The following is a 24,195-nucleotide window of genomic DNA, read 5'->3' as shown; positions in this document are numbered from 1 at the left end:
TTACAGTGCATTATAACCTTATTTAACAGCTTATTCCGTTTTTTTGTGGCCTGCCTCTGAATCCTTTCATTCCATTCAATAAGACAGTCAAAACACAATGTTCCACAGGAAATTGACACAACACTGTGGGATTTAGAATAGCCTGATATTGTTTTGATACAGTTTGATGCCGTTTCATATGACAAGGCTTTGACTTTACATTATTTTATATGGGTAACAGCTATATATGCTGCAGTTACAAGGGTGCTACTGCTACAGCAATGAAACATGAACTCATGATAATATTTCTTGTATGGCTAAATCAGTGGTTCTCAACCTGTGGGTCGGACCCCTAGGGTTGTCACCACGTTTTTTTTTGTTTTGTTTTTTTGGGGGGGGGGGTCCAGATGACACTCAAGTGACAATTTAAGGACTTTTAAGACCTTTTTAATACTTCAAAAATAAGAAGGAAAAAAGTTGGCTTTATCTGTGGAGCCGAGTCAAACTAAATGTAATGCCTCAACTCCTACAATTCCAAGTGCTTGTCAGGGTGGGGGGTCCCCAGCTGAAATATGATTATTTTGGGGGGTTGCGGCCTGAAAGGGTTGAGAACCATCGAGCTAAATGGAGAAATGTAAAACAAAAAGGTGTTGAAACGAGGAGGGTGGGAGGACGGGAGGTGCAGGGGTTGGTGGGGTTAATCTTCATTTTCATTCTTCACAGGACAGGATGCTGACGACTGACACCTGTTCTCCCTTACATCTCCGCAGCCCTGCTTCACACTCGCTCATGGTCTGGTTACCTGCGGTCACGTCGTTCCCGACACGGACGCACACGCTCATCCCAGGGGACGAGCATTCAGCAGAGTCCTTACAACGGCAGAGGCCGGTTTGATCTGTAAGGGTGGGACGGAGAGATGAGAGATGAGAATGTTCACACACTGAAAACTGTATGGCAGGGGTCTTCAACGATTCTTTCAGGCCAAGGACCCCTTAGCTGAAAGAGAGAAAGAGGAAGCAGGGACTACATATATACATATATTGTACAAATTAAACTACATAATTCAACTTTTTCATAGATTTTATAGGTGGCTTCATAGACTTGTTTGACAGCACTATCATGTTGGATTCATGTTCATGTGTATTTTCAGACATTTAACCACTTAAACCGTCAATACTTAGTAAACTTGACCTTTCACTCTGTACTTAGACTGCTCTTTTTTCCCTCTACACCGAACCCCTTTGCCAAAAACAGCAGATCTACAAGAGTTTGTAGAAGTTCTCCTCAGAATAGGGATTCTAGCGTTCAAGTGGTTAATGTACGGTAGTTCCAGTAACACAAAGATTTGGCGGCCCCCCTCTAACTCTGAGGACCCCCTAAGGGTCCCGGACCCCCTGTTGAAGACCCCTGTATGGTGATGTTTGTGGATGTCTGCCCCCCTCTTCTTCTTCCCTTTCTCTTTTTATGGAAATGGAGAGAGTGGAACACAAAAATAATAATTTCACCCACGGTTTTAAACATGTAAACCTGTGACAATAAAGTTTGTGAAGAGTTATTTTATCTAGTGTTGTTTTGTGTAACTTGTGTTATATTTCATTGTGTTGCATTGCCATGCGTTGTGCTGTATTTTGGATAAATGATGTACTTTGTAGTATGACCATGTTGCTTGCTGAAAAATAACAACAAAAAAATGCAATGCATTGCGTTATTTTCTGAGAGCAGTTAGGTGCTCTCTCTGCTTTAACCTGCCTTGCATGCTCTCATTGCTCTGCCTCATTTGATTATTTTTATTGTTAATATATTGTTATTATTGTTAATTTTCTGTTATGCTCTAAAATGGCCTAAGCACTTCATCTAATCTCTGGTGTTCATACCATCACATGTCTCCCACAGGGAACAACTGCTGCACAGTGCACTGGCGCGCTCTCGCCACTGGCAGGCGCTGTTCTCTGCAACCAGGTGGTCCCTGCCGATACATTGTAGGGCATGCATCTTGCACACACTCAGTACAGCTGTAGTTTCTCTCCCAGGATTTCTGGCACACACCTCCAAGGATGAACTGTCATCAACATCATCAATCATTATCATCATCACCATCATCATCATCATAGTGTGAAATCTGCATAACTGGCACAAACAGATTAAAAAAGTATAATATGGGATCATAACCTGGGTTTATAACCCATATGTGTTCAATAAACCTACCTACACTCATTAGGGATCTTACAAACACATTTTCCCCTGATGGATTTCTCCCATGCTTTACATTGCAATGTAGAATTGCTGTGTTGTTGTTGTTGTTGTTGTTGTTGATGAGTAATGACTAAGGAAGAGAGAGAGAAATCAAGTTTCTAATCCTTTGAAATCATTTTCATTTTGTCTCATTAATGTTATGTTACAGTACAGTACATCCTGTAATACAGATAAAATAAATATGAACACACAATGATCAAATTACATCATTGCCATCCAATATGTAAAATATAAAATAACAGCAAAATTATGAATTATGCATTTAGATAGATATATATATTTTTGAAAAAGAAGTCTGATGTTGTAATCTTTCCCTTTCGTGATGGTGAGCAGACAAGGGAAGGATGAACCTCTACGTGAGACGTACCCTCGCTACATTCGGTGTTTGCTGGGTCTGGCGAGAAGTTCAGGCTGGGGTCACAGATCATCTCCCTCTCCCCTCGAATCTGTCTGCCTTTTGGGCAAGACAGGGTGATCCTCATCCCTATGTCATAGCTCGACATCCGTGGAGTGGCCGTGATACCTTCATTGATGGACTTTATCCTGCACTTTGACACTGGGGGAAATGAAGCAGCAGTTTAAATATGCAAGCCCATACGTGTCTTTGTAATGCTCTTTGTTAAATTATTAAATAGCTGTCGCTGAATCCTGCACCTACGTGTGCAAATCCCAGGTCTCCCAGACCATGTTTGGTCAGCTGTGCACTCTAAGATGCTGGTACCAGTCAGGTGGTACCGATCAGTGCAAGTGTACTCGACTCTACTGCCCACCAGGTACACATCCTTAGGATCCTGAGGTATATACACAAACATCATAGGTCAAGCATGCTTAAGTGCAGGACCAAAAAAAAACTTTACGAGGCTCAACCGTACCAGAACATAGCCGTTGATGAGAATAGGTGGCACTCCGCATCTTTCTTTTGCTGCGAGAGACAGGTCAAAGCACTGAGGCTCCATTGTCCTGGATACGCATCACAAAACAGACAGGTCAAATGAGAAAGTCTTTACAGGTAAATTGCAACCACTCACTGAACAACTCACAGTATTTGGGTTGCAATACACAACCAAATACATAATATTATGAACACTACCAGTTTAATCACACAAATGAACACGAGCGACATTGGGCGAAAATAACAGATCTACATGCTCACAACCATTGCAAAACGATGCGTGCGGTGTGAGCTTGTACATTGGCTGTTTTCGGTGAAGATACTGTATTTAATGTAGAGGAGAAAAAAGAGGGGGCTGAGTATAGACCTCTGGGGGACTCCAGTCAAGGGTTTTTAAGTGGTTAATCGAAAGTAAATCATACACTTTGCTCTCACTTTAAATACTCAAGCTCTTGATCGTCACAGTTAGATGTCTCTCTGGGTTCTCCGATACAGTGTTGCCCTCCAGTCCGGGGAGCTGGATTAGAGCAGGATCGTGTTCGTGACCTGCGACCCACAGAACAAGCGGTCCAGCTCGACCAACAGGTCCAGCTACCATCGATCACGCCTGTATGAGCGAAAACAGGTATGGGGAGGAGGAATATTAGGACACAGACAAGTTATAGGACAAAGGTGGGAGTGGGGGAGTTACAGTAAGTGAAAGTGTAAGTTAAAATAAAAGTTAATAATTATTCAACCAACAGTGATTATAACCTGTTATGCGCAAAACATGCTCTATTGAAGTCTATGCATCTTCAGAACACAAGGGGGAGCATTTGATGATCAATGATTTCCCAAATCTTACATCACACATTACTGTGAAGGCGCTGGGCGATCTGAGAATTGATCTGCCTAGCCTTACATTATTTAACAAATTGCAAGACAATAGCTTCCACCAAGAAAGAACAGAAGAACACCCAGCTCACCCTCCTGGTAAGTCCCCAGGTCACAGTCATCACCATGTGTGCCTTTCTTACAGACACATTCACACACATCGTTCTTCATGACAGCCAGGCCGTTGTTCGTGCAGGGCCGACAGTGGCAAGGGTGGTACTCAGCCTGGTACTGTTCTGTGGCCCTGCGCAGGTAATGCTTCTTCAGCCCAGCACACTGCACCTCCTTCACCAGCTCAGACAGCGGCCGTAGCTACATAACAGCAGCAACACCGAAGCAAGGTTATTATAGTTTTGCATTTTTTGTTCGTTTTTATTTTTATTTTGTTTTGGCTTCGTGTTTTAAATTCAAATTTAGTTTTGATAAGCCTTTGATTCATTTGATGTACTTTATTTAGTAAGACATGAGAACAATAGTACATGGAAGTACAAATTCACGATACAAGGTCTACTAAACTGGAAGACTCATTAAGCACTGAGCTTGTTTAAGATGAGATCTCCATGCACACAAATCATGATGACATATAAGAGACAGACAGATATACACACTACTATACAGAACGTCATTCAATCAGCTTACAGGTTACTGGTATGAAGAGTGAAAAATATGTGCAAGGGAAGAAAAGAACGGGGAGCGGGGGGTTGGGGGGGGGTAGGTTAAGACTTAGACAGGGGCCATTTTCGAATTGCAGCCTCCTGAAGGTGTATCTTTAGGGCAGTTTGGAAAGTGAGTAGGGTTTTACACTCCTTTACTCCTTTTGGTAGGGCATTCCACATTTTTGATGAATAGCATGAGAACGAGTTCATTCCCTTTGTTGAGCCAAATCTGGGATCCTCTGGTGTTATGATCATGGACTTTTGACAAATACAGGGGGATCCTGTTGTGGTGTATCTTGAAGACCAGGCCCATAGCAAGTTGCTGTACTCTGTCCTCAACCCTAAGCCATCCAATCCTAGCAAAATGAGCAGGGGTTAGATGGGTTTTGTGATTGAGGCCAAGAAGTAGCCTTACTAGTTTGTTTTGGGATGTTTGGAGCCTTGTTTTTAAGGCCTTGGAGGTGTTGTGATACCAGAGGAGCGTGCATAATCGTAATTACCTTGTATGAGGGCCCCTGCAAGAATCTTCAGAGTATTCTTGCTGACTAGATGGCCAATCCTATACAAAAAGCGTATTCTTTGGTTGACCTTTTTGATCTTTCGGCCATTTTGTTACCGGAGAGGTTTGCCTCCAAGATGGAACCCAAGTAGGTAATTTCCTCCTTTCTTGTGGGTTTGCTAGTTTAGTTTACTATTTATTTGTTTCAGATTTAGTTTTTGTTTTTTTGTTGTATGGATATTAGTCAGGGGCAGGGCAGGGCAAAAAAATGACCAAAAAAAGCAGATCTACAAGAATTCGGCTATTTTGTACTATTTTTGTCGATTTCTTTTACAAAGACTAACACTAAAGCCATTTTCTCTATGATTGTAGTTAGTTTTAGTTAGTTTTGCAAACACATACAGTTTCAGTTTTTTGTTAAGTCTCGTTTCAATTTGTATTTCAGTTAACCAAAATGTATTTTTTTCAATTCTAGTTTTAGTTATTTTGTTAGTTTTAGTTAACTATAATAACCCTGCACCGAAGTGAGATCACGGTTCAGAACAGAAATTTGACGTTGAATAACACTTTATTATTTGTCTTCTGGCATATATAAATGAGCTCATTTTGTTCTCCTCTCACCTTACGCTTTATAACCGTTGGAAAGTCCTGAATAGATGCAGCCCAGTTTGAGTACAGTTGCCAAGTGTTCCTGGTATCATCGAAGGAGGTCTTGGTCTCCAGGGCTGCGATGTGTGAGACTCCCCCTCCAACCAAAGCCAATTTAAGCGGCTGGTTTTTCTTCGTTGTTTCTTTCGGTAAAGAAAAAAGAAAAAACATTTTTTTCTCACCAGTTTCCAGAGATTCTTCCTTTTAGCAAATTGTCTCATGAGTTCTGATTTCTATGGTACAAATGAATCATACATTAGTCACATACACTATGATCAATGATTGTCTCTTTACCGTCTTGAGGAGGATGGCTCCCTTCACGAACATTATGATCACATGTCGTTTTATAGAAGGGAATGAAAAAAATCCATGTGGTGACCGTTGTACATTCCTGAAAGGTTTGCTTTGTATGAACTGAAAAACAAGGGCCAACACAGAAAGAAAACAGATTTGTCACTACTGCCAGAACTACCAAACAAGCTCAGTTTTAGACTTCCCAAGACCAAGAAGCTGCCTGATAAATGATCATTTCTCACCAGTGTGTTTATAAGTCTCCTCATCAATGCTTAAGAAGGCTTTGAAGGAGCCTCCGAAGCTGCCTTCAGACAGGTAGTGTGTTCCGAACCTCTCCAGGACCTTCCGGTAGGCAGCGTAGTCATACACATTTGGCAGCTTGGCCAGTACCTTCCAGAACGCCTCCGATATTGGGAGGTACTGGGGAGCATTATTTTGGAATTGGGCGACCTCTACATCATTCTCTAAAACCAACAGCTTCTTTTTCTGCACATACAATGACAATTATGGTCAACAATAGAAAGCGCATTGGTTTTATTAAATTCATTGAATTAGTAAATTGTTTAGTAGCCTACTTGGGCATTTTGACACATCGTGCATACCTTGGTCGTGTCCACCTTCTCATGGTAGTCATAGTTTTTGAATCCTTTCGTGGTACCTGTCACTGTCTGTCTGTTGACAATGTCCTTAGCATAATGCCATTTGCTCTCATAGGAATCCTCACTGAAGCCATTCTTAACTTCAACCTGATGTAACAGATTACGCAAAAGGTTCATGGTTTGTAAAAGTAGGCTATATGCTTTCCTACACTGTAAAATCATCAATGTTCATTCAGCTCTGAGTTAAAAAATATGCTATTTTTTGCTATTTGTGGTGCAAAGAAGTACATAGGACTTGACCACGTAAACCCTCTAGACTTAGAAAACTGGACCTGAGTTGGCTCTGTACTTGAACCACTTTTTTTTGTCTACGCCAAATCTCTTTGCCAAAAATAGCCGATCTACAAGCTCATCTTGTAGATCTGCTATTTTTGGCTAATGTTCCCCCCAGAATATGGATGCTGGGGTGTCCTCTGTTTTTTTATGTTTTTTTTACAAATCAAACCCTGCCAACCATCATGACTAATGGGATGGCTGGCCCTGGCTGGCTTGAAACAGCCCACTCAACAGCAGTTCACAACCCCTGATTCCAACAATTATTGATACAATGTTCATTTAAAAAGCAGCCTACTCAGAAAGGTGCACAATTACCCCTTTGTCACTATAAAGTATAAACTGTCATTTTCAGCAGTTTCAGAGGCTGTCTTTGTGGTAATTAATTCAGTCGTGCTGCTCTTGGCTATCTACTTGTTGTTCTGGTTCCTTAATTGATGGTATCTACTGTAAGAAGCCCAATTTATCGATGCATTTACTGTATCTGTGACTGTGTTGGACATGTTTTAATGATTTGTTGTCTTTTGACTACTGTTCTTCTCCTGGCAAAGACTGATTTTATTTAATTTAATTTTGTAAAATTCTATACGTGGTTCTTCTTTTGCCGTTCCTTCCTAAGACTAATGCTATGTCTAAGTCTTTTTGTCCTTGTGATTGCTTTACTTTAAAAACGTCTCCAGAATCAGCAATCCTACAAGTGTTTCAAGGAAACCAACCATGAAGTTAACGTTGAGCGTGCTCAGGGGCAGTCTGTAGTTGTTGTTGAGGTTGATGCGGCATTGCCCACCGAAACTCTTAGTGTTAATTACACCCTGCATTGGCATCCCTGACACAATGTCATACCTAGACAAAACAGACAAACAACTTCATCCCAGATGTCAAAGGTGAGTGTACAGTAAATGGTCTATAGTAGGGGTCTTCAATGCTTTCCCCTTCAAGAACCCCTTAGCTGAGAGAGATAGTAGTAGTACATGTTGTTTCAGTGTTGTGTAAATTAATGTTTTTTGTTTGTTTACACGTGATCTTTTCTATTAATGCAGTATGTTGGAATAATGTTAATGTGTATTTTCAGACATTTAACCACTTAAACCCTCAACACCTCGTGAACCTGACCTTTGGCTGTGCAGTAGCCTATACTCTCCCCCCCCCCCCCCACTCTACACCATATCTCTTCACAGAAAATAGCGGATTTACAAGATCAGAGATTGTGAGCGTGCAGATCTGCTATTTTCCGCGAATGTTCCCACCAGAATAGCGATACTAAGGTTCAATTAAGTGGTTAATGTAAAAAAGAAAAGAAAAAGGAGTCCTATCACACAAAGATTTGGCGGCCCCCCTGTAGTAACTCTGAGGACCCCAGACCCCCTCTGAGTGTCCCAGACCCCCTGGTCTTCTACACAGGTCTTCTACATACAAGTGTATGTAGCTGTGTATGGCGTGTGCGTGTGAGTGTGCGTGTGCGTGTATGTGCGCGTGTGCGTGCGTGCGTGCGTGCGTGCGTGCGTGCGTGTGTTTGTGTGTAATGTATGGTGTTGTGAGTGTATAGTGTAGTGTGTGTACTGTGCATGGCTGTGTTGTTATTGGGAGATGACCTGAGCCTTCATTTGCACATAAGATAAGTTTTTTAGCACAGGTCATGCATTGTGATTGATTGATGATTGATTATATTGTACTGTATGTGAGAACATACCCCTTTCCAGTAAGTTCAAGGTTGGGTGGAACGCCCGCTCTTCCACCTTCACATTCAACGTATCGTGTAGGTTGGTCGCAGCTATGTTCATCCAGATTATCTCCCTCACAATCTTGATCACCGTTACAGACCAGAGACCTATCAATACACATCCCTGTAGGTCATCATGTGTCACAGAGAACAAAGGAGGGTCAGGGTGTGGAAAGAGAGAGAGAGAAAGAGAAAGGCTGAGTCATAATTAGAGATGCATTACAACAGAGACGGAGACTAAAGATATTCAGGCGTTGTGCACTCACATTAACCCTTTAAAACCGGGAAAGCATCTCTGTCATTTTAGATTTAGTGTTGGCTATTCAAAAATAGCAGATATACTATTGCTATTGAGCTTGTACATCTGCTATTTTTGAATATTTCTGAAAAATCTTGAAAGTGTGAGAACTACTGATTTAGAAGGCATCTGTATAAAAGGTCTTAATATGGATTAAACAGTAGGAAAAAAATGCATCCTTGATTTCTGACCTGATTGGCAGCGGAACCTTCCTCCACATCCTTGGTCTAGAGGGCATCCTTGTGTGGTTTCACAGGTTCTGCTCCAGGTGCGACCTCCACTGCAGCGGCGCCCAAACTCAAATTGAGCATATACCACCATGACACGGCTTCTAGTCTGCAATGTGTTACACACATAGCAAAGCAACAATGCAACAAACACTAAAAACTGCACCAGCTTGCCACAGTATCATTTACACATGGTTATTATTATAGTTATTATGGTTCAAACAAAGCTAATATAAATTTAATAATACATTTTTGCTGACTCAAGCTATTTAAAGTACAACAACAACAATAAGAACCTTCGTGTCAGAAGGTACAAATTGTATTAGCTATTTAATGAACAATTTAGTGATCTTAACCTGTTCTCTGGTGCACGGATTACACTCAGACCACCCTCCCCAAGGCCCCCATTGGCAGTCAATACAAAACCTTAAACATAAAGGAATACAATTAAATACAAGAGTTTTTCGTTTAGTTTTTTGCTTGTTAAGCATAATTAAAAACAGAGACAGCTTTACCCTGTGGGTGTCATCATCAGGATCAGCAGCCAATGCAGCCCTGTTAGACATACTGGTAGAAACTTAGAGAGGAGAGGAGAGTTAGTTAACTGTAAATGAGTGCATAATGAAGGATGATTTATAAACCTTAATACGGCATTGTTCCCACTTTAGAATAAGTAGATGCGCAAGGCATAATTAACTATTAATAAGTGCATAATGAAGGATTTATAAACCTTAATAAGGCATTGTTCCCACTGTAGACCAGGTACGGTAGGTGTAAATAGAATTGTCATAAGTGCATAATAGGCTCTGAGGGGTTCCAGCAGCTGGCATACCCATTTCCTGTTCCGGTTAATTTCCCGTATGATTGGCTCAGCTGCAATCAATTAAGTGAAAGAATGAAATCAGCCAATCAAATGAAGCTATGGGAAAATGAACCCTAACAGGATACAATATCATGCCACCTTCTAGAAACCCAGGACTAAAGTTATGTACAGAAAAGGATTTATTAACCATAATAAGGCATTCTTCCCACTTTAGACCAGGTAAATGCAAAACTCGTGGTAAACTGTAAATAAGTGAATAGTTAACTGCTAAAAAATGCATAATAAGCTATATGTTTTAATAAAGCTACAAAACAATGACATAATGTAAGTTTGAGACTTAATAAGTGTTTGTAATGTGATACTAACAATTATGATACACTTAAGGCTATTAATAATAGCCTACTCTAATACTTTAAGCAGTCTATAAATTGGTAACACGTTTTTGTAAAGGGCAAAAAAAGGATTATAATCTAACAATAAACATGTTATAAATGCTATTATTAACCCTTATATATATATATATAACACGTGAGCACCATACAACAATAGTACAAGTTATTACCAAATTAAAAAAACATGTTTTGAAATCAGCTTGAGTGTGAATCTTTACCTTCATTGTGAGAAATGAGCAGTTCTATGGCTCTCAGCATGGTCTTTGGCTTTTTATTTGGAGTATTAGCCTACATCAGTTTCAATCTTTCACAGATATTGATTGCTTTCGGGAAGTTTTGTTTTTCTTCTCTGGAACTGGACTAGAGTGTGTATGTGTGCAGATGAAGTGTGCAATTGTGTCAGTGTGTGAGGGTGCATGGACTTATAAAACAAATAGCCCTATGTGTGTTGGATATAGACCAGAAGAAATATTGACTTTCCTTCGCAATAACTCTCCCCAAAAGCCTGTCTGTGGGCTGCTTGACCCATGACATTAACAAACACAAAATGATTATGCAATCTAAATGTACAGTCAATGCTCAGGGTGTGCAATCATTATCCACGCCATGTCTAAAGTAGTCAACTGACAGACAGCTATAGTTATTTATATATAAGTCCAGAGTCAGCTTAAATTATCTTAGAATTAATTTCTTCCACTGTTGCTTCTGCATAAACAAACACATTAGGAAGCATAGAAGCTAATCAGGAACCACCTGTATTAAAGTCATTTGTCCAAGCAAATTCACCTGCACTTGGATTCAGTGTCCAGCTTGGAAGACACTTCAACACAAATGGAAGAAGAGCCAGGGATCAACCTTCTGGATGCTCTACTGAGCCACTGCCAACCGCCACCTCTGTGTACGGATATCGTGTATGAAACAATTGCTACACTATATCGTCCGATGTATTTAAAAAGCTACAACACATCTAGAAAGGTTGATATTAACTAGATTCTGCCCCCGAATATTGTTGACAAACTTTTAAACTAGCCGTTAATGTTAAATGAATCCATGTTGAGCTGCATGGCCTTTCTCACCTAAAATTGTATCAGAAACTATTATCTGACAACATAAATCTAAAACATTCAATGCAGCAGGGTCGTGAAAACAGGCAGGCAGGTATAGTTTTCTGCTCCAGGTCTGCACTGCTGCTGCAGCCTCTCGTATTTGGAGAGTTGTATTCCTGAGATGTGATACAGTCTAGCTAACACTAGGGGGCAAAAAAGGTCCGTTTCCTCTCTACAGCTGTTGCCAGTATGACGTAGGCTACTGTAGTAGGCTACTCCTCAAGGGCAAGGAAAACTCCACCACCCTGTTTGTATAACAGGCTGTTAAAACTTTGGAAGAAAACCGTTCTTAATACCAGGTGAAACTAACAAAGCATTGCCACAGTTCACCCCATTTAGTTTAGATGTATTCCATGTAGGCCTGTGATTTCTGCACAAGCCTTTCCTGGTTTTAACAGGGAGTGAGAGATACAGAAAGTGAGAGAGGGCTGACTCTGAGAGTAGCCCAATATGACTTGCAAGATAGAGGCAAGATGATGTCAGATGTGCATATACACAGCAGAGAGGCAGAACAGATTTCCAGGGCAATAACGTGAACAGAAATACCTTCCCATAAAGCAAACCTGAGATTCTCTGATTTTGAACAGGTAAACGATCTCTTAATTGTCCAGTGAAAACAATATTTCTACAATAACCTGCCTGCTGTTATTGCCAGGCAGGAGGGTTGGTGTATGCATATCCATCACCTCCTGACAGCTTTAAAGGGGAATGCCACTGAATGTTGTTCCTGAGGCCTGTCACCTGTTTTGCAGTTTGTTGCTACTCAGTGATTACTTTATGAACACACAAACACACACACACACAGACCCTTTTATCGACGGCTAGCCTCTTATTCAAAGCCCTGCCATAAAAAGCATTTTTTGTTGTTGTGTGTGACCATGTCTTGACAATGATGTAAGTGGAAACAATTTTACATTTGGAGCAATGTTGGGCAACTTCCGTTCATCGTTTTTTTGTATTACTTTGACAAATAAGCATGCCATTCTAGGTGGAGGATATTTTCATGTTGGCATATAATTTATCTCTCTTCTAATGCAGAGGACAAACAAGAGTATGGAGTAGTAGGACCATTAAACATTACCAGAAAAAAAGTCTTGTACAAGGTTACAGTTGCAATTACCTCCCTCTGTCGGGAGAGGACATAAATCATGGATTTAAATCTTTGTTATACTGAATTATAGATAGACCAATCAAGCTAGCAAGCAAGCAAGCAAAACCATTATAGGCATAGAAGCTTTATTAGATTGGTCATTTCCCACTTAGAACAGTCAATTTCAGTAGAACATACAAAGGTTTGAGTCTTACAACAACAAATTACTCTTTTTCCACACCAGAAATGTGAATGCATGAAAGGTAACAAAATAATTTCGGATGAGGGAAGACACATTGAACTTATGACCCAATGCACAAACCAAATTTTCTTTCTGGATTCGTTCTTAATCTTTACAGGGTAACAGTGCAATTTAAAAAAAAAGATTTCTGGGGATTTTTCTTAAAGGGTAAAACAAAGGACATTTCCTCATGAGATTTTATGAAAATAATTTCAGATGAGAGATGTATACCTTTGAATGCGTGGCACAAAGTACACCTATAAATACAGTTTGGTTCATGCACAAGCTTACTGAAATACCAAATAAATATGAAAAACTAAATGTACCAGCGCAGGAACACTTAAGATACAATTCTTGTCAATGACTCTAAATATTTACAATTCATCAACAGCAACCTATTTGCAATTACAGTATGTACAAGCTTTTCACAATATGAAAAATAGTTTAACATCAATCAACACTGGAATAAGGGGGGGGGGGGGTATTAGTTGGAACTTTCTTTAAATCATTTCAATAGTCTATATAAACTCTTTTCGGTCAATGCTCACTCAGTCAGTATCACTCAATCAGATGTAACGATCACAAATGTTACATTTACCCAAGCCACATACAATCACAAATGTTAAAGTTGAAAGAATAAAATAGACAATGTCCTCACTGTATACATTCTCTGCAGAGATTCCTCACTGATCATAAAGTGGGTGTTTGTATAATATGTTATGTTATTCATGTATAACGTGTAAAAAAAACAACGAGAGCAATAACAATATTGGTTTTCTTTTCTCCCAAAGTGTCAGTTCAAATGGCTTGCCCTGTGCTTCTTAACAAAAGATTAGTATTTTGTACAAATCACTTATATTGTAAAACATTTAGTAAATAATCATATTGTACAGCATCATGTTATGCTATATGAACTATGTGGAACAAGACAACATAAATCAGACAATATACTGGATTCAAACATGGAATATCTGACAAGGCAGACATTAAAAATATGACATTGAGGTCCAAACACTTAGGCCTATTGTATGTGTTTGAGTGACATATCACAACTAGTGTAGTTTAAATTTTTGTCTTTTTTCCCGCGTTCTTTCTTTTTTCTTTCTTTATTGTTTTTTCTTTGTTATTTGCACACAAGATACAGGTTTACAATTAAAAAGGAACTACAAAGAGTGACTGGAAATGTGCAGGAGAGTTAAGATACCCAAAGGGACTTGTATGAAGAACTCCCCTAACATTTTAGGGAACGTTTGTCATATGGAAAATTGTAAACTAAATCAGGATTAAAAAAAGTGAATAAAAACAAAAACAAAATAATCAAATAGATATCACAAAAAAATGCAACAATCATTGAGTTGGAAAAAGCTGGTTACGTAAGCTTAATCATTAATCTGTTGGAGAAGATGAACAAGCCCTTTTTTAAGCTGTTAAACTCTGGTGTCAAACCGTGATAAAAGAAAAAACTAAATTGATCTTTAGTCAGAAATAAATAAATAATATAATTGGAATGCATTGACATCATAGAAGAATTTAAAGGTTTTCGAATAAGGTACCAGAACTGACAAGTTCAGAAAATGTCGATAGTCTACGTAGTAAATTGTTTCTGTAATGTTTAAAGGTGTTTGAGGTTTGTCTTGTAGGCAATGTCCCAGAATATATTGCAGTAAGAGAGAAAGGGATATATTAAGGGGTAATACAGAGATAAGAATATTACTAGGCAGGACATGTCTGATTTAGCTGATGATACCAATATTCAAGTACTAGTTGAATGCCTCATGTCTAAATTTGGGTGTTCATTGAATGAAATGAATAGACACAGTCCTCTATCATGTGCCAGGGCACATTTTGTGATCCTGGAACAGCCTTTTCATTTCACCTCCTGAACAGCCTGCTCTGTTCATGTCCAAACCCATTGGTTATAGTTTTTTATTTAACTACCTTTTCACATCTAACAGCAGCAATAGGCTTGCCTTTATCACCTGATATTGAGAAAGACATAAGACCATGATAGATCTCGTAATGCCTTGTAAATTGTATATATTGATATAATATGTATGGTACATTAGTAAAAACACTATAACAGAGGTCAAGGCATTCATTGGAGAAAATGTGGCTGGTGGGCACATTGTTGTACCCCTAGTATGATATAATACGTAACTAGTACATACTGTATGATATAGACATATTTAACATTGTTTTTCTGAACAACACTGATGTGTTACTCATGGTCTGTCAGCATCTCAGGAGTGCCACCACAAATATACTTAGCAATCTCTGGTGCCTACCCAAAAATAAATGTAATCAATTACTTACTCCTAGTCTTGCTTGCTGTGCTAAATGGCTACTTTTCTCATGATCTACAATGCTCTGTTGTGACAGCAAATTATGTTTGTCTTGAGATTTTAATCTCACTGACAAGCCAACTGAGTTTATTCGGATGCATCAAACACTAAAACACTTTTACCTTGGCTTTAATTCTTACTAGGAGATGGACAAACACCACTGCATCTAGCCTTGCCTCAATCTGCATTTGTATCTCTCTCTCTCCCTGGTGGCTTTGAAGGCGGGAATTTAATCAATGGTCCCCACAGTGCAGACGTGTGTGATCAATGTGTAGACCGTACGCTGACTACAGACGAGGCTGTTATTGGGAAAAACTCCCTTAAGAGACTGTCTTGGAGGTGGCTTCAACTAGTTTATCACTCATGAATACCCTGCGATGGAAAATTGCCCTGCCTCATTTCCTCGCTGGGCGATAGATCTTTCTGTAAACACATTATGCATTCAAGCTTCAGGAGGCCACATCCACACACCTTCGCCGAGATGCCTCCATGCAGTTATCTGACATGGGATGCATTAAAGAAACATTTTTAAGTAAAAAAAAAAAAAACAACGTCTACTGTAGCTACTAACACCAGCATTTATGTGAGCAGTTTACAAGATTACACAGACTGACCACTAATTTAGAGCTGGCTGCAGCCACTGAAACAGAATAACTGCTGAAAAAACCTTCACTGTCACTAGAATACCAAGAACATCTACCTGTACCTGTACATTTTACATCAGTATGCTGATATGCTCTGAAGGAACTTACCCTATGACGAAGCAGTAAAGCCCATAAACAGTGCATTTGACTGATCGTAAAGCTGTTCTATTTACAGCCAATAAAAGGTAAAGGAAAAGAAAGAAAAAAATCATGGCTCTAAAAAAACTTAATTGCCCTTTTGATCCCAAAATGGATGAAACACAAATCCTCAGATTATCTTCATCGTTGTCCCTCGCTCCTTCTCTACCCCAACACATCTTTCCTTCACTCCCTCTTCATTCTTTTGGTCTTTTCTCGATAGCCCTAAATAAAGAGAGAGGAGAGGCTCTACTCCCCCCTTCCAGAAATGAACACCAAATTGTAAGAATGAAAGCACAGGCCCAGCCTCTGGTACAGGGTTTGACTGTGCTCTCAGGCGCCCCCCGTCTCCCCTCAGGTGGCGTCATCATCATCCTCCAGGTGGTAGTTGAGGGTGATGACGGCACTGATGAACTCTCCCAGCTCCACAAAGTCAGCCGTGATGATGTTGATGCCACTCTCGCCAGGCCTCTGGGCTCTGATCCATTGCATCATGCCTGGCAAGGCCCTGGGAGGATACAAACAGTGGTGGAAGAACTACTCAGATTTGTTAGGACCTCAATGGAGACAAGTCCACAGGACTTTTTTGGGTTATCCTTTTAGACCAAGTGTATGACTGTACTCGTGCTGTTTGCAAAGTATTCAATCAATCAATCAATCAATTACTTAAGTAAAAGTTGCAACACTACAATGCAGAAACACTCTGTTACATGTAAAAGGCCTGTATTAAAAATGTAACAATAAATGTTCAGTAAAAGTACAAGTATTCACATCAAAATGTAGTTAAAGTACCAAATAAAAAAAGTACCCATGCAAATCTTTTTTGAAGACATTTCAAAATGTGTCCAATTTATAAACTCACAACACGTCGCGATATGAGACGCGTTGTGAGCTTGCAGATCGGCTATTTTCAAATAGCTGAGGTATAGATATGGGTTTTATATCAATAATACAAATCTGCAAAGTAACTAAAGCAACATCAACATCACTGTAACATTCTTATGGGTCACAGGAATGCGTGAATACACACAAGCACACGTGCGCCTGTGTACAACATAAACGCAGACACACCATTATGCAACACAAACATTCAGGCATGCATTTACAATTTACACAGAGCACGTGACCACAAGGACACTTTCAGCATACAGAAATGAATCCTCATGTCTAGACACACTGTCATTATTTGTATCATGATAGCCTGAATGGGGATGTTTTGAAGGACATCAAATTAAGCAAACAAACAGCGTAGAATGGTTGGTGGTTATCAAATGAATTATTCATGCTGGGAAAATGGATGGCTCTGCTGTTGACTCAACCAAAAATGAGATATACTGTATGGAGAGAAAGAGAAGAACGATGAAGTCTGTTGCAGCTGTTCAAAAGATGTCTGTATCAAACGCCTGGAGACGTTGTGCAACCCAACAGGTTATACAATCTAAACAATTCCCAATGTGTTTATCATCATCATATCATCACTTATATCCTATATTAAAATTGGGTGGATGGTGGGCATCACAAACATAATGTGTCTATATGGAAACAACTTTAAACCAGATTTGATATACGGTGGGTGATGCCCACCCACTGGTGGACGCCACAAACATAACATGGACACTTTAAACTAGACTTTCAAGCCACGAAGGGTCAATGAAGTGTTTTTAAATTACCTCTCTGTGATAGTTTCTCTCAGTCCACTTGCCACTCCTTTCATCACAGTGCTGGCTTTGGGCGTTAGGACCACCTGAGAAACAAAGAAGGTCCCCTTCCTCCTGCAGGAGATATACTGTATTCAACATTCATGTTTTATCATGATCTCAGTTCCATTTCCATCCCAAGAGGTCAAACAAAAACGAAAAACTAAAAAATTAAGAAATGTCATTCTAACAAATGTCCTTAGGGCAGAACCTCCTGCAAACATCTGTTGACATTCTTCAGAAATTCTAGATTGCTGGGTGTCTCCTGCAGCCTAGATTAGCAATTGTTCAATATTTCTGGAACATTAACTGAAAAACGAATGTGATTTACTGTGAACGCACTTCACGTGCAAGCTTTTTAAAGGAATGTTATCACACTGCAGAGCTTAATCTGTCACAATGTCCTGACTACCCTTGAACACGTTCCTCCCTGTAACCTTTAGAGAATGCTATGGTCTATTTTTAACCAAAGCATAAGACAAAATGTTATTCATTACCCCTTGAGTGTAGCAGTAGTTTCTCAGGACCTCTGCCTGACGACCAAAAGCCTAATATTTTAGCCTAATTCCTCTTTAGGCTAGTGGATAAGATGTTGGCTTTCCACGCGGGACATCGGGGTTAAAGTCCCAGGCGTTACATTGGTGACGTGATACGGAAATGCAGCGTGCCTGTATATGTGTGTGTGTGTGAGTGTGAGTGTGAGTGTGAGTGTGTGTGTGTGTGCGTGTGTGTGTGTGTGTGTGTGTGTGTGTGTGTGTGTGTGTGTGTGTGTGTGTGTGTGTGTGTGTGTGTGTGCAAATTAACTGATACAGTAGGCTGGCCCTACTGAAGAAAGCATTTAAGGAGATGGACAACGTCTCTTCAACTGTCGACATCTGGACCGCTAGACATAAGATTTCTATATTAACGATAGGGAAAACGAGTTGAGTTTGCAGCGTGAGAATGCTGTAGTGATGCCGTGGCGTGAAACTGGATCGAGGGAGACACGTATAATGTTGTTGGCAGGTAAAGTTAGACTTGATTCCTCAAGTTACTGCACTGTGCTGTTTGTTAGGGGCTGCGTCCACTGTCCATCGAGGCATCTTTTCCTGAGCACAGCGTCGCCTAATATGTTTTTGATGTTTTCAAAGGGAGAGCCGGAGTACTAGAAACACCAACTGCACTGTAAAACCTGACCAAAACGCACAAATCAACCTCTCAAATCAACCCACAGTTCCACCAAGGTGCATGACAATTGTAATTAGTTACATTTGGGGGCAAAGTAACTGTAATATTATTACTCAAAACGCTGTAGCAATTAGGTATATTACTTGTTACTGGAAAAAGTAATAATATCATAGCAACGCTTTACTGTTAACGTGTTACTACTTACTCGTTACTTACCAACAGTTTGGCAAGCTAACGTACATAATTTTATGTGACAAAACAGTGTGCCACAGTAACATGTTGTTGGCGCTGACCTGCGGTCGGTGAGGGAGGCCTGGAGAAACTGCACCAGCTTCTCTGGGTCAGTTGTGTTGGCCCAGGGAGAAGGCATCATCTGACCCGGCCACAGGAAGGGCACCTCCAGAGCCATGGGGTTGTGGTAGAACACCAACACCTGGTAGTCCTTCTCCCATAGATACTGCAGAGACACCTGGCAATAAAGGGGAAGCCGAGAAGCTAGGATGGATTATTTGGCTTAGATGCAGACATAAATACCACAGTCAAAAAACAGTTTTTATGATTTATAATTGTATTCAAAAAGCGTGGCACCATTCAGCTGGTGTCAAAGAGAATAGCATGCCATTTTTCTTTTCTTTTTCTGAAACACAAACAGACACCAAACAAAACCAAAACAGAGAACACAATCAACAAAACACAAACACCAAAGGTAGAACAAGATACAACAACACAAGATACGCCTATAAGCCCACAGCATCACTGAACAAATAGAGCTTCAGTATCCTCTATACCACACCCCATCCAGTAAATCATTGCTTTTCAAAGCCGTAAAACGCCATCAGACCCCTGCAGCAAAAATGTATAAAGATAATAGTGTCCCCATTTCAAATCGTATTTTTCCAATGATCCAGCAACTTACAGTATATGACAATCGCTCTAGAGCAGCTAAGGGGCGAAGAGAGGTGTACCACAGGGTCAACACAGGTGCAGAGGTGGCTTTCCATTCCTTAACCAGGAGCCTCCTCCCTAACATAAGAGCAGTTTGAATCCAATTAGATAGAGGGGGATATACGCCACTCAACATGGCAGCGTCATCTAAAAATAACCAAACTGGGGGGAAAAGGGATATTCAGACCTGATATCCTTTCCACTGCCAAATGTATAGCAAAACTAAATTCCTCATTTTTTGGGTAACGTCCCTGTCGTGACACCTCCAACACTCAACCATCAATCAAACTCACCCTATATATACAGCCTAGATGGTGTCCTAAATATTCTAATTCAAATGTATTTTAAATTCTAATTTAAGATTTTAAAATCTGGAGTGTTACTTGAGTGTAAAAATGGATCTGTAAAGAACACACCACATTTTACTTTGAAAATAAAATAAAAAGGTCAAATTGTAATATTTAAGTACTAAATTGCCTTTAACCTTCACCTCCTGAGCAAGGAACAGTACTAACATAATACTATATAATACTGTATATATGTTTTTAATTAAGTTGACATCTGCTGTGGATTATTTAGTTGGTCTTCAGGTCAGCTGACATACTTCCTGGGCAAAGACGACCGGACAGAGCTTGTCTCCAAATATGTCCTTCAACATGGTGACCAGCTTCTCGTGGTGCAGGTTCTGGACACCGTAGAAGTGGTTGAAGTCGAGGAAGACCACCTCTCTCAAGTGAGATGAAAGGAAACTACTGATCTGCTCCAGACCTTCTCTGACCTGGACACACACACACACACACACACACACACACACACACACACACACACACACACACACACACACACACACACACACACACACACACACACACACACACACACACACACACACACACACAAAAGTTCAGGATAGCAATTTTATCAATAACACTTTTACCATTTTGGGCTGTTTTTAAACCCTAACCGTAAAGCCTGAGTTGTGCACCGATGTCGTTCACCCAAAAATAACCGATCTACAAGCTCACAACGTGTCGTGCTGCAATGCATTGTGAGCTTGAAGATCAGCTATTTTTGGTGTGTGACACAGCGTGCAACTATGTACAATACAAAACAAGGATAACTCCAGCCCCACCCCCTACAGTACATTTAACTAAATGGTTACCTAGGGATCATTAGGTGTTAGAAATTAACCAATTTCCTAACCCAACCTGATTATTTTTCTAATTGTAAACCCAACTTTAATTCTTTAATCCATAAAAACTAAAATTTCTCTTGTGAGTACCTGGAAAATTGCTCCGACAATGTCTCTCTCACACACAACAAACACACACAAACATAATCATAATCATTATCATCACCATCATCAAATCATAATTATGTTCAGCTACAGATGATGCCGGTCATGTTTCAGTTACACATTGAAAAGACTTTTATCTACATTTTGACATTTTCAGTCATATACTGTACACACAGCATGATACTTTGAGTTTGGACATCCTGTGAAATTTCTTGTGCCTATACAGTATGTTTGTATGTACTGTACACACACACACACACACACACACACACACACACACACACACACACAGACTCACTCACACACACAACAAGCTAGCCTGGTAAACCCCCCTCCCTCCGGAAATCTCATTTGCATTTGGTTTCAGGAAGGAGGGTCTGGGATTGCTCACAGAGTAAAGCTGCCCGAACCACTGCGCATACGAACCAATCAGCGGCTGCTAGGGGCGGGATCATCCAATCACCTGCCTAGTAGCTTGAAAAAATGAAACTCCGTCTGTCATCGATTCTGCGCCCGGAGTCTCAGATGCAAGTACGCTGTGAAACAAAATGTGTGTCGCAAGCTTCTTCCATTTGACGGAGTGAGGTTAACAACAAGCGTCACCACACATGTTACATTACGACACGCATGCTGAACATCAAACAGATCCTCTGTACTGACCGTGGCACTGAAGAGCCCGTGGGCGAAGAACAGCTCGTTGTCTGGATCCCGTGGCTTGGTGGAGATACGTAGGTCAAAGAAGCGGACCCCAGCCTCCAGCTGGCTAGTGAAGTTCATGGTCTGTGTGGCCAGCCACTTCCTCATTAGCTTCTTGGCCACCGTGCCAAAAACGGAGACAAAATTCTGCACCGTCTCCGGCTGCTCGGGGCCCACTGGAGAAGACTCATCAATGTAGAAACTGAATGAGTCATGGGAACCTGGAGGGAATGATAAGGAAGTATGTATGTATATTAGCTGCAACTTGTGGAGGGAATGTGAGGCTGTGTGCAGGTCTTTATTATGATCGACTTTATCTATATATTATAATTGTTTTTGGTGAGGTTGAAACATCAAGCGTCCCTATTCTGGGGTGAACATTTGGTGTAAATATTGTTAAAGATGTGGTTCTAAAATTATTGCTTCTGTGACAAATCTGTATTAGTATATTCAGTCATTAGTTAACCATTATAATTAGCCAGTGCCTTCTGTTATAGTCCATTACGTTATAATTCTTTTTAAATATATTTAATGTGAAAAGAATTGGCAACACTCAAGGAAACGGTCCATGTGCTTAATTTAATGTGTATGGGCCGCAAACCATCAACACCCTTTTAGCAAGCCATCTCCATTGCAAAATGTTGTCAGCAATGTATGTAATTGTATGGACATACAATTTATATAGCCTGCATGTGCACAGACAAATGCACATCCACAGATATCCATACCATTTATATAAGCAAGGCTACCCCCCCCCCCCCAAAAAAAATAAAATAAAAACATTCATAAAAGGTAGTTTCCTTTTTCTTTTACACAAAGAGAGTGTGGAGGATACACGTTGTTTTTTTTGCAGCAGCAGCAGTAACTCCAGCAAATAATTCATTATTTTTGTTTTTGATTGGTAAGGAGAGTGTGGAATCATCATTCAGTAGCCAAATCCAAGCCAAGAGAGTATGGAGCGGAGCAGCTTCTTGGACGTGTCTGAAATGCATTTGGTGGAATCACAAGCTTTGTCTACACTACAGTGGCCGCGGCCAGGTGCCACGTCTACCGCACCCAGTGGAATCTGACTTTTGACATGCCGACCTGCCTGAACAAAACAACCTGTTGTCCGTGCATTGGACCGTGGAGGTGGTTAATTGTTCTGCCGGGCACGATAATCTTCATATCTTGTATTGTGTGATGCGTAATTATTTTAAAATCTTGTAGTGAGTGCATGTTTGATATACAGCACATTTTTTATTATATTATAGAGCAGAGAATCTACTAAGAGTCTCCTTATGGTTAGGATTTTAAAACTGCTCTATGTGTGAGCCCAGTTTTTGTTACACCACCATTGCTGTTGTGAAGTTGTGTACAAATTATTGGAGAACAAAAAAACAATGCCTGTCTTTTGCACACAGCACCTGGACTGACACACTGACAGACACACACACACACACACACACACACACACATAGAGAGAGAGAAAGTGAGGGAGGGGGGGTAAGAGAGTCCAAGTAGTAAGGCAGATAGAGAGCAACAGAGAGAGGGAAGCACATAAGCCCACATCTAATCTAACATACATCTGAACATACATAAACGTGACAACATACTGTACATGGCACACCTATGACGCACACAAATGTGTGAACACAGCACGCACACTTAAATTGTGACTCGGAGCCTTGGACAAACATCACATTAAAGCACTATGTACAATTTTCCGCACAGACAGTGGAGAGAGAGAGAGAGAGAGAGAGAGAGAGAGAGAGAGAGAGAGAGAGAGAGAGAGAGAGAGAGAGAGAGAGAGAGAGAGAGAGAGAGAGAGAGAGAGAGAGAGAGACGCAGTTTGACGTTACTGGGTCAGTGTAAGTGTTATTATTGGCTCCTGGCAGTGATTTGACCTTTTTTCCTTTTCAAACGTTTCAGGCATTTAGTTTGTGCGTATGTATCCAAAAAGCTTCTCTTTGTAGAGGTGCTTATCTCTCGCATTACCTCTCTTTAAAGGCGGTTTAAATGTTCAGATATTGTAGTATCGTAGTAACAAGGGCAAGACCACCAGACTTTGGAACAGACTGCAGATCACCGCCAACTGAAACACTTTACTTGAAACTGACTTTTTTGCTTCCATGCTCTCCCTCTACCTGTCACCCCCTCCTTTTTTCTTCTCCCTTCCTGAAAAACAACAAAATTATGGATGGCTTACGCAAAAACAAATTTCACCCACTTCTTTACACCTGTAATTCAGTGATGTGACAAAGTCGCAGGGGTGATGTGCTGCAAAATAATAAATACGTGCAGACCAGTTAAGTGCTCCAGTATTTTATTTGGGTAGTCTCTCCTGAAGTGCCCAGGTATTATTCT

At 40.4% G+C, this 24,195-nt stretch overlaps 2 protein-coding genes and 1 long non-coding RNA gene across 3 annotated transcripts in view; all 3 read right to left on the bottom strand.

Annotated features, from left to right (window-relative positions):
- Window positions 1–689: 689 nt before the first annotated feature.
- c7a (complement component 7a) lies at window positions 690–9,282 on the bottom strand (the record flags this gene model as incomplete). Its single annotated transcript, XM_080433540.1, has 12 exons — window positions 690–874; window positions 2,600–2,788; window positions 2,954–3,023; window positions 3,105–3,192; window positions 3,560–3,731; window positions 4,090–4,309; window positions 5,774–5,943; window positions 6,337–6,580; window positions 6,697–6,840; window positions 7,743–7,869; window positions 8,717–8,854; window positions 9,236–9,282. 12 exons carry the CDS (start codon window positions 9,280–9,282, stop codon window positions 690–692), a joined length of 1,794 nt encoding a protein of 597 aa, XP_080289666.1.
- A 10-nt stretch (window positions 9,283–9,292) lies between these two features.
- LOC308089209 lies at window positions 9,293–9,911 on the bottom strand. Its single transcript, XR_013933474.1, has 3 exons — window positions 9,787–9,911; window positions 9,628–9,697; window positions 9,293–9,380 (listed from the first exon to the last, which is right to left on the bottom strand). It is a non-coding gene; the product is annotated as an uncharacterized lncRNA (long non-coding RNA).
- Window positions 9,912–15,911: 6,000 nt separating this feature from the next.
- plcxd3 (phosphatidylinositol-specific phospholipase C, X domain containing 3) overlaps window positions 15,912–24,195 on the bottom strand; it is a gene marked incomplete at its 5' end in the record, with an annotated part of 16,951 nt that continues 8,667 nt past the window's right edge. The window contains 5 exons of the mRNA XM_080432898.1: window positions 15,912–16,555; window positions 17,718–17,819; window positions 19,205–19,380; window positions 20,461–20,634; window positions 21,814–22,070. Of these exons, the coding sequence (XP_080289024.1) occupies window positions 16,402–16,555; window positions 17,718–17,819; window positions 19,205–19,380; window positions 20,461–20,634; window positions 21,814–22,070 (863 nt within the window). The 3' untranslated portion in view covers window positions 15,912–16,401. The remainder of the gene's footprint in view (window positions 16,556–17,717; window positions 17,820–19,204; window positions 19,381–20,460; window positions 20,635–21,813; window positions 22,071–24,195) is intronic.

The sequence above is a fragment of the Gymnoscopelus braueri genome (assembly GCF_963280865.1).
Source record: "Gymnoscopelus braueri genome assembly, chromosome: 7".
In the NCBI taxonomy this organism is placed as follows: domain Eukaryota; kingdom Metazoa; phylum Chordata; class Actinopteri; order Myctophiformes; family Myctophidae; genus Gymnoscopelus; species Gymnoscopelus braueri.
Note: the sequence above shows the minus strand (reverse complement) of the source record. Positions and strands in the feature narration are given on the sequence as shown.